The 11,637-nt window shown below is 40.9% G+C and overlaps 1 protein-coding gene across 1 annotated transcript in view; it reads left to right on the forward strand.

Moving 5' to 3' along the window:
- Window positions 1-11,637, forward strand: part of SYNPO2 (synaptopodin 2) — an 80,319-nt gene that overhangs the window by 45,127 nt on the left and 23,555 nt on the right. Inside the window, exon 2 of the mRNA XM_030948418.1 lies at window positions 7,968-8,119. Within this exon, the coding sequence (XP_030804278.1) occupies window positions 7,968-8,119 (152 nt within the window). The remainder of the gene's footprint in view (window positions 1-7,967; window positions 8,120-11,637) is intronic.

Below are 11,637 nucleotides of genomic sequence, written 5' to 3' on the forward strand. Positions count from 1 at the left end.
GAGTGGGCTGAACTGCCCAATTCCCAATATCATTGTCCTGCTACTGGGAAGAATTTGATGAGAGGAAATATTCCGTGCTTACCTTACAAGCCAAAGATACTTCATTATTCAAAGCTTGCTCTCAGGAAAACTGTTTGGGAGATAACTTAGAAGCGTCTTTGTTTAACCCAGTTAATTACAGGCATTTCCATTTTCTCACTAATCTTACTGTGTAAATACTGCATACTGCAATCCCCAAAGGAGGGGACACAGAGACTTCAAGGTAAAATAGAGCAAAGCAGTTTATACTCATAATGTCTCTATTCATATTATCTATATTTATAGTAGCTAAAGTCACAGCACTTGAGCTGTAGCTCTCGGGCAAGGCTCCTCATTGCATTCCCCTACATTCAGAGGAGCTAGGGAGCGGTTGGATCTCACAATCCCACGGAACTTGCCCTGTCTGAAGCTTTTACTCTGTGGCTTTTACCCTGACTGATTCTGAAAGAAAGTAGCTTATCTGGTAGAGAAATTCAGTCCAGAGAGGATGAGAACTGGAATCAGCTTGACGCAAAGTCACCTCCAGGCAGCACAGATGCAAATAGCTTGAGCCACATCATGCAGCAGACTCATGCTCAAGTACAGGCATGGCTAATGAAAGCAGACTAAAATTTGGTATGCCAGCTCTAAAGAGGCCCTTTCTAAGAGTAAAAGACATGCAGCCATTGTGGAGTCTGTATACAGAATACATACACCCAGGTAAATCATCCCACTCCAGCTCCATCAATGACATTGTTACCTCAATAGCATTTTACCCATTTTGCTCAAAAGGCAATCCATAAGCTTGAGCCCTGTCCTGCCAAAAATGCCTTCCGTTTAGACCAGAACCTGGTATTTCCAATGAATTTATGTGGATGTAAAGCAAGAGTTCTAGGCAATAATATTTCCTAATTATATGGCTTTTAAAACCTCTCAAGGAACTCCTCTGCTACCATTACTCAGTTAAATCTACAAGTGGCTCCAATTTCCTTCCTGAAGATCTGATGACCCTTTCCTGTCTGCACATCACTATCTCTCTACTGACAGCTACTTTCTCTTTATATACATGGTAAAACAGAAATTTAAGAGCACAAAGATCTTCCAATTTTCCTCATTTATGGCCACTTTTTTCCTTAAGACTCATTACTTATACAGCCCACATTATGACTTGTGATGGCAGTGCTTGGGGATGGGGAAGAAAGTGTTAAGGTGAAAATACATTTGGATGTTCTCATTGTAAACCTGACTAAAATCCCCTCCAGAAACCATGGAGAAAACCAGGGATGTGAGCTTGTCCCTTCATCACCCCCGCCGATTTAGCAATAGCACTGTTTACCAGCCTGGAGCCTCTGAGCTATTTAAAGGATCTACGGAGATGCCTAAAAAACCCAAGCACATTAGGAGGTAGGCTTAACTTACTGTACAGCCCTTCATATCTAACCCCCAAAAAGCTCACTAACTGAAGGCTACTTGTCTGTCTGAAGAACTCCTGCATGCATAACCATTGCCAAACAAGGCCCTAGAGCCTTATTTATAAACTGTGGCTGAATTCATTTGATTTGTAACTTCATTTTTAATTACCTAACTTCATACAAGTCAAACTACTTATAGACTAACATTTGTCACTCCGAGTGCTTCTGCTTCCTTCTCATAGCAAAGTGTTGCTCATTTTATTAGAGTGACAGATAACTTTCAAATACTTTTAAATACATTTACCAGCCACTGTCCTTGATGTAGGATTTTTAACAGAAGAGATGAAGTGCCTTTTTTGGTGGGTTTTGGGATTTTTTAAAAATACTGTCTACAGGAAACATTGATCTTTGATTGCTGATCCTGAACTTCATGACTAACACTTAGCTAATCAATTAATGAGAAAAAACTTCTGGAAAGTATGACCTAATGTCTGATAAAATTAAACTAAGTAGTGAATACATTACTTTATTTATGCTGGCCTCAAAACATATTTAAGAAAAATGTGTTAGCCAGATAAATTTATTGCAGCAATTAACAGGCAGGCCTTTAATGGTTGCAATACTAATTTGTATTTAGTTAAGTGGCAAAGCTGAGTTCCACTATACTTTGGATACTTTCACATCTGTCACTTTGTCAGCAAGCAGAATAAAACATTCTCTGATGTCTCAAATTTTTGATCACTTCATCACTCCTCCTGTCTTTTCAATCACTTTGAATCACCACCTCTTTTATGGCCAGGACTAGGCCTATTCAAGTCAGTTGACTTCATTGTTATTTCTGACACATAACCCATTTAACTTGGATTCTTAACTTAATTATACTTTCTCTCAAAATTAAGGTATCTGACTGTAAATAAAAAAAATAGATTTAGAAACATCAGAACTGTATTCAGGGTGTCAAAGTTATAGTGCAAGTTATTTCTTTTAGAGGGAGTATGACTTGTGAAAGGATTGCATCAAACACTTACTGCTTTAATATTAGTATGATCATCAAAAGAAGCAGCAGTGTCTCTCCAGCCCCACTTTCTTGCATACTGACACCTATTTTCTCTGCTTCTTTACCATTTCACATATCTGGCAATACAACGGAACAATTAAAAAAACCTCAACATAAGGCACATTTAAACAATGTCACTATATTAATAGTTTAGTTAGTTAGTTAGTTAGTTAGTTAGTTAGTTAGTTAGTTAGTTTGTTTGGTTGTTTGTTTGTTTGTTTGTTTGTTTGTTCTACACAGTAAGGGTACTAATCCCAAGATTTAGGTTAATGATTACTTTAAAAAGGCTTTAAACAGAAATTTATTAAACACATTTCTGCAAGACATCAAAGGGCACAGTTTGCTACTGTAGTAAAAATTACTGCTTTAAAAGCTGGCTAGTTGTTGGGTCTGAGAAGGTAACATTAATCTGGGGAATCATTATTCAGTAAGGGTATAACAGCAGCCAAAGGACATGTCCTTTGTTATTGATGTTTAATCACCAGTTTAAAAGAAAACAAAAAGGTCACTGCTGGTAAAGTTTGCAGTTGACATAACTAAAGTAGTAAACAATAATGAGGATGGACAACTGATCTAGAGAAGACCCTTGCCTGGTAAGCCTTGCTATTTTGGGCAACATATTTCATCACAGCAGGACACAAGGCCAGCCACCAAAGACCCAAACCTACCTCTGAGGACAAACATGTAAATAAGGTTCCAGGAACCAGCTTCAAACCTTGAGGGGCAACAGCAGCTCAAATGAGGCTTGAGGAATCAGACAGGATATCCAACTGAATAGACTCTTCCAGAGGTGACCCCTCAATGGAAGAAACTACTCTGTCTGTATGAGCAAGGTGCCTGAAATGCAGGGAAGGATATTTCCACTGGCAGTGGCAATATTTCCTGTTCTGCTGTTTTAAGAATATTTCCTGTTCTGCTGGCAAACTGAAAAAGGACGAGTAAATAATTCTGAAAATAACTCATGGTTTTGGAAGCTTGCTTAAAATTCAGAATTTTGCAGTGCAAATATATGTATATTTTAAAGCTACGTGAGTCTTACTGTCGCAGACATCTTTTGGTGAAAATCCTTTCTTAGGATTTTTCCTGCTGAAGCTGAGAAGTTTCAGCAACAAGATGAAAACAATGATTATCTGCTGCTGTGGAATGCAACAGGTCTGTCTGTGATTGGCCCATCTTGGATGTTTATAATTAATGGCCAATCAAGGGCCGAGCTGTCACGGACAGAGTCTGAGAGAGCTGCTTTTGTTACCATTCTTTTCTGTTCTAATCTTAGCTTAGCCTTCTGAGGAAACCTTTCCTTCATTTCTTTTTACTATAGTTATAATCTAGTATATATATCATAAAATAATAAATCAAGCCTTCTGAACATGGAGTCAACATTCTCATCTCCTCCCTCACCTGACAACCCCAGTGACCACTGTCACATCTTACTTTATTAGATACAATTTTAGGCTAAATGAACTGTGCTTATGGTCATAGTGCTCATTTCCTCAGACTGGTTGCTTTCTCAGGCTATACCTGCTGCACAGCACTTAGACACGTCCCAGATAAAAGTTTGTACTCCTGGCTCCAGAATAAATTAACTCCAGGACAAGATTAAGATACACATCATCCTTAACAAAAAACACTGGTAAAGATGATGAAAAGATGATGAAAAATCCTAATAATTTCTCATTGTGCCATTAGAGAACCTGGACTGCAGAGTGTCCTCAAGTCCATTTGCCTCACTTTAGACTCCAACTCACTGACGTTGTTACCAGGCTCAACATACCTCAACCCTGATCTGCTTATTATAGGGCTCAAACATGCACCCAAAATCATCAGCTGGTCAGCTGAGCCCCAGTTGCTGTCTGTGCATCCACATGCAGACACAGTAAGTAACAGGTGCACCTACTCCAGCTTTTTAGCTTCATTGGGATAACATTTTTGAAGCAAATTTCTCTGTTATTCCTGATTTACCATATGTTTCATAGCATGAACACTTCTGGGTTGTAACTGGAGTGCTTTCAGATTAAATCAAAGGAGATCTAGTTATGTGGGAAGGAGTCTCCAGCTGGCAGAAGGAGACTTGATCTAGTTTAAATTAAAAGCACTACAGCGTACACAGGATGAGGGCTGGGCCCTCCCATTTGCTTTCTCTAAAAATACCTTTTCCCCACACTCCCATGAGCACAGCCACTGTGTATCCATCCATTTATTCTTTACTGGTGAAGAAACTGACTGGAACTGCCCCATGTTCTGAGCATCCATGGCTACTCCAGCCCCAGCAGCATCCCACAGCCACCACCAAAGCTCCTGTCCTACACTTTCCCCACGTACCTGTTCTTTGGGAGGTGATCTCTCACCAGGCCAGCACAGCACATAGACCTTGCTCACTCACATTTTCCACCTAAAGTCTTCACAGATCCTCCTGAGCAGCCTCTGGACAGCCCCCAGTCCCTGCTGCCTCTGAACTGGTGCCAGGGGTCCTGGATTGCCTGGGGTGCTCAGACAACAGTGAACATCCAGGCCAAGTTCTTTACATAGCATGGAACAGTTTTCTCCTAAGTTTAATATTTCTGTGGATGTGAGGAATTGCTCAGCACTTGACATTTTAATGATCAAGGACCACTCCTGATAATGGGAAATTCTAGATACAGGAGAAATCTGGGAATAAAAATAAATTACTCACTTCAGGTACATGAATAATAAAGAGTCCTGACTGAGAGGGAGCAGGAAATAGAGGTAGTACCAGCTGAAAATGGAGTGGAACTCTTCAAGGTGCCCACTAGCAGCTGGTATCTTGACAGGTTCAGTACTAACAGCACCAGCCTAGTTTTGCTGTGTTATACTGGTATTGCAGACATTGGAAAGCAAAGAAAATATTTTCAAGCTTATTTTTCTTGAGATCCCATTCAAAAAAAATTATTGGGAAACTCACATTTTCTTCCTCAGGAAAACTTCAAGTACAAAGAAGTAACAAATACCTGAGAAAGCCAGAGTTGCGCTCAAGAGCAATCACTGGTTTTGTAAGAATCTCTCCTGCTTTACAACCAAATAACTTTGCCTTAAGTCCCCAGGAATTGGATAAAGGTTTCTTACCACCCCCTGTGTGACCAAGTTGCATTTCTGCTAACAAAAGCAGCTTTTGTTTCCCAGTGGGCTCCTCAAAGGCTTTCTGCCAAAACTTTGAGAGAAAATTGTCTATTGAACACATATTTTACCAGGGAGATCTTTCTTTCCACAAATCTTCTTGGAATTTTGTTGTTGTTGTTCTGGGTGGGTCTTCTTTCTTTATTGTTTATTTATTTATATTATTTTTCCCAGAAATCTGAAAAGTGCCAGTTTACATGAGTAAATTTTTATTCATTTTTGTGGGTTGCCAGTGAAAACAAATAAACAAAGCCAGAAACAATTGCAGCTTGCCTGGCAAAGCAGTCTACATATTGTTGGGTAAGTGGGTGTTATGCTGAGGCTGAAATAACACAAATGATGATGGGATATTCTATCCTAAAAGCAAGCTGCTATAATTTAGCCCATAATATGCCCTTGCCTATTTTCTTCTGCGTGCTCTCCCTTCCCTTTTATTACCCCAACAGAAACGTACAAAAAAAAAGGTTAATACTGAGGTGATTTTATACAGATATTGTTCAAATTTGGGAGGGTGTTTTGCATGCAGTTTCATATTTCTCAGAATTGTGATCTCTCAACAAATTATAAGGCAGAAAAAATGGACTGAGAGCACCTTTTAAGAACTTTGAAAAGAAAATCAATCTATCTCCTTGTCTGTTGTTTTTTCTTTTTAATGCTATCAAGGAGTCCCTCAAACACTAAATAAAGAAAGAGAAACAAGTTTTCTTCTCACAGTCTAGGTATCACATTATGCTATTTTGGAGTTCACAGGTTTCTATAATGGCTGTTTATAGATTTTCTGAAAAAGACTCACTCAAAATTCTTCATGGCATCTACATTAAATATTTACATTCAGGCCAAGAATGTCTTGTAAAATTTTAATAGCATACCCTCCTATTTAAAAAAAAGACAGTAACTAGACCTCATCCCAAATTCTAGCTCTTATATGAAGCAAAACCTTCTAAGCACTGACTAAAAGTGTCATTTCTTCCCAAGGCACAAGGATGTTTATGCTCTTGTCCAAGGGGAGATAAACAGAGCAGCATACCACTCCATATTTGTAAATGTTAACTGTGCAAGGTAGAAACTGGCTTCTGTATGCATCAGGCTTCTGTTCCTTCACTGCTCCAAGAGCCATAATGTGACATATAGGAATGTGTAAATTGAAACAGCAGAGATAGACATGGTGGCCCTGCCACAGAAAAATGTGCGGTCTTACTGTTGTGGCCCACATCATCCTGACTCCAAGGAACTTCCTTTCTGAAATGTATCTTAGGTACCAGCCCAGAGGCTTAATAGAAAACGTGGGACAATTCCATGAGTCTGCAGGGCAGTTCCACTCTCAGGTCCAGAGTACATCAGAAGTAGCTTTCCTACAGTGAGTAGGAACTGACTCTGCTACTGTGAATGTGGTGGAAATGCTACTTCTCTAAAAATTTTCAAGAAAACACTATGAGAATTAACATGGGAAACACGCTGAATGAACTGGGTGTGGTATAAGGCCAAAGTACTCACACCAACAGGTAGAAGATGGAGCTCAAAGAACTCAAGGCCAGCCTTTTTTTGTGTATATGTCATTCTAAAATAGACTTGTGCAAGAATCTTGGTTAATATAACACACTCTGCCAAATATGTACTTCAAAAATAGCCATCAACTGTAGGCATACCTTGAGTGGTGTTAGAGCTGTCTGGGTTTTGTTATGCAAAGACTGTGATAAGTTATAACACACTGCCAGTGGAAAAAGGAGTGAAAATGAAAAACTGAGCTGCACAGGATTCTTGAATGAGAACTTAACAGGGAAGTTTAGACCATAACAGGCGTGCTTTAATAAATCAGGGCACTTACTCACATGACTAAACATGGATTTAGGATCTCCACGGATGCAGATGTCTATAGTTTGGAGACTAAAACTACAGTTGGGCTTCTAAGGAAAAAGTGACCAGCATGTAGATATTGATACTCTGCCCAGAGAGGCCTGAATTTACAGACTCTTCTTTTACAATCTCAGTGCAGATTTCAGCTCTTAGTAGTCTTCATTTTCAGAGAAACTAATGGGGCATTTTTTTCAGTTCTGCTAAACTGCGATCAACTGATTGTCTGTCTCAAACTTCCATGTCTCCCAGTTTTAAAATAATTCATCCATCCTGTTTGACACCTAGCTCAGTAAAGCAGAAGGTTTTGTATTATCACTGGCCAGGATAGTATTAACCTCAACTGAGGCAAGTTATTAATTTGTGTTACTGTAAATTTGTTTATGATCAATATTATCAATCCTTTTTCACAGACAAAAAGTATGCTGAGGACATGGTTGCAGCTGTTTTCAAATGAACACTAACTGTGCAATTTGGAATTTTTCTTTGACTCGTAGGTTCGCAGCAAAAGCAAAGCAGCCAAGGCTGGACTGTGTGAGGGGGATGAGGTGGTGTCTATCAATGGCAAGCCTTGTGGAGACCTAACCTATGCTGAAGTCATTGTTCTGATGGAAGGCCTGACTGATGTCCTGCAGATGCTTATCAAGAGGTACAGGAATGCTCAGGATGCTTTGATGCAATCCAGTGAATCACCTGGAAAATGCTGGCTTTGTTTTGCAGACTTATACTGAGAGGTTCTGATAGTCCTGTTGTTAATGTCTCTAACTCTGCTTGGATGGAAAAGGAAGACAGAGAATTTGAGCTGAAGGAATTAATGTATATAATTTGAACAGCAGCAGTCAGGCACAGAATTAATAGTACAGTCTCCAAATGTAAGTATTAATACTTGCAAGATGTCTACTACCATATATGCATACTGCAGCCTTGAGTTCAGTTGTTCCCTGCACCCCTTTGAAGCAGTGAAGTGTTGTTATTCACTACAGATAGGGAAGTGAGGCTTACATAAAACAAAGGCTGTATAGATGGAGAAACTGTGCTACCCAGATATGCCTTGATGATGACATGGCAAATGGTCTTCTTGGGTGGCAAAATGTGTTAGTGGTCAGGAGGAGGAGAGGGTCTGGAAGTCATGAATTCTATTTCTGTAGTTGTTATCACCTCACTAGATGAGGCGGGGGAAGTCACAGCTCTCCGGGTCTCAGTTTCTGCCTTTGCAAAATAGTGAGAGGGAATTTCAGTTTTTGAAAATGCTTTGAGTTTCTTAGAGCAGAGATGCTTCATGCAAACTTGCAAGCAGGCCAGCACTACTGCTGACTGAACATCAGTCTATTCCAATGCCTGCTCTGTAATTGCCATCAGTGTAATAAAGGCAACCTGAGTTCAGAGCCACCTACAGTAAAGCACATTCTCCCCAGACTGTGAATTCAGACAGGATGAACTCTGGGTTGCCTTAGTGGGGGTAAGAAGAGGAAGAAAATTCTTGAAACTCCCACACTCCTTGTAAGGAATTAAGGCTCCCCCCTGAGCTACTGCAGCTCCCTCTCACAGGCAGGACCAGGAAAGGATCAGAATTCATCATGACAGCTACCAGAGCAGTGTCCCTGGAAAGGCTGAAAACAGGCACTTGTCTCTGGTTACCAGGGATGTCTACACAGCATATGGAATTCCTCATGGTTCCTGCAACCTGCACAAAGGAGCTTTCCTCAAGTGCTTAGCAGTTCAAAGTGACAGTCTGCCTTCAAAACTAGACACTGTCAAGGAGTGCCCATTTTATTTATCACAGATATTTTGCATGGCCTGCGTGTACATATTGTCTGGGGCTGAGTAAGGGATCAGTGTGACAGGATCAGGGGGACAGAGGTAGCTGAGGATTAGGTCTTACCTTCCCCAGAGGGCACAGCTCCTGCTCCTGGTTCAGCAGGGAGCAGCTGAGTGTTCCTCATGTGATAGCTGCATTCTTCTGTTTTTAATTCATACCGTGGCTATTGGAGCTGCACTTGTAAGAATGATATTTGTGGCTGACCAGCTGTCTTCTCTTCAGCCATAGAAATAGCTCCACATACTTTGACTCCTGCCTGTTGCTGTTCCATAACTGATATTTCAGTTGTCTGAAGGCCACAGGATGCTGCAGCTGAAAGGGACTCTCCATTGCCCCTGCTAGAATGTGTGGTGAACAGCAAGGCAGGTCCTGAAAATATGCGAATATCAGAAAATATCAGAACCAAAACAGACTGTTTATACCATATAATTCAGTGTTTCATGGACTGAAACCATGTCAGAAGTTTTAGGAAAATTGGAGTTGCTCAACATTCTGAAAGTGACTAAAATGTTCTAAAAAAATTCACTGTGGGAATCTTTAAACTTCTTCTCATTAGCTCATCTCTCCCAAATCCCAGTCCTTGCTGTCTGTATCTTCCCAGGTATGGGAGAACGGACTGAAACACTTCTCTTCCACTCCCACCTCATTGGTGAGTACTATCCCTCTCATCACAACCCCCAGGAGGATTTTTCAGGAAGTGTCTTAGCATCCTTTGAGAGCAATGAGAAGCAAATCCTTCCTTTCCTGGGTAGCCACTTGTTAGCAGCCACGTCAAGAAAATGCTGGAAGGCATGAGGAAAGAATAATTTAAGCGGCATTCCACTGCTGATCTTTACATCTAAGTATCTTTTGTTAGCAGGAAAGAACATTTTCCATTGGAAAGCCCCTGAATTTTTTGCATGAAGGATGGATTTTCACAGGCATTAATTGTTGACCTAATTCTGCTCTTACAAATCTTACTGAGAGGAAAATTGGGCTTTTAAAATAGTTTTTAAAATGCTACTTGGCCTTTGATGTCTCCCAAAAGTTTTCCCAATGCCGTGTAAGCCACAGTGAGTTAGTGACCAGCAGCAGTGCCCAGAAAATGCTGGGCTTACAGGATGAGAGGGAAGCAACACCCTGCAGGGCGGGCACACCCAGATGCTGCGGGGGGAGCTTCTCACTGACCTTCCCGGCAAATGCTGAGTAGATGGATCCGGGAAACACGGAGAGAGGGGACAGACACTGAAACACCAGCCCAGCCTTCTCACATCAGTGTTAGCAGCTCCTGGGCTACCGCTGAGTCTGGAGAGAACATTTCTAGAGGGAAGAAGGGAGTTCTCAGTGCATGCCGACATGAAATACTCCGTGTAGGGAGTAAAAACATGAGCCTATGACAAACCCTGCCGCGCTGACTCCAGGAGTTCTGCTTCCTTCCTGGAATTACACCAGGGCTGTTGTTCCTGCAGTGAGCTGGGAAGGCCTGAAACAGAAACAATCATTTGACAAAACAGAATCTGAAACTACAAATAAGAAATCATAATCAGTATTCTGCCTTTTGACACAGGATGCACAATCATGTCTATATAGAGTAGAAGTATATCCATACGTAGCAAGGGCCTTTTAAGGTGGAAATCTTTCTCTCCCACACATACACACAATCATTCAACTACCAATAAAGGCTAACATTTAGCTGGCCCAGCCCCCAGTCCATATCTTAGAAGGAAATGTTTACAGATTTCTGTAATTTATCTGTGTTCGGGAGCACTACAATTGATCATCCAAGCAGCACCATCCGATGGGATCCAGCAGCACTCACAAGAAGCTCCCTAAATGAAAATCTGCCTGACCTTTACCAAGCCCCAAATGTGGTGAAATGGATGTTACGCCTCTCGTGCTATTTGAGGCAGAGCCAGGCTGCCACAAACAGTGAGCTGCATGCCTGAAAAGCAAGCGATATTGAGGTTTCTTCAGCACACTGACAGATTCATTCCTTCTGCTGCTTCTTCCAACCTTTATTTCTAGGGAGTTCCAAAGTTTCAGAATAGCCAGGGCTGCTTTTGATCTCAAAAACCTCCCTAGTACTTGATATTAATACTTTACTGAGGACACCTACCACTTCCCTCATTTGAAAAAGTGCTTTGCTATCTTCTAGCAGATAGAAACTCTAAATAATTGCAGCCTTGCTGTGCAGAGAAGATTTCTCCTTAAATTAATAGTACTCAGTATGGTCCAGAGTACTGAAAGAAGGTGCTAAAGAGTGCACCAGGTGTCATAAGAGCAGTAAATAATCTTAACTGTGCCACAGGAATTAATAGCTTAGAAAAAGGACCTACACTGACATATATTGTAGGTTGTGTAAGTGAGAA

The sequence above is a fragment of the Camarhynchus parvulus genome, chromosome 4 (genome assembly GCF_901933205.1).
Source record: "Camarhynchus parvulus chromosome 4, STF_HiC, whole genome shotgun sequence".
NCBI classification, from domain to species: domain Eukaryota; kingdom Metazoa; phylum Chordata; class Aves; order Passeriformes; family Thraupidae; genus Camarhynchus; species Camarhynchus parvulus.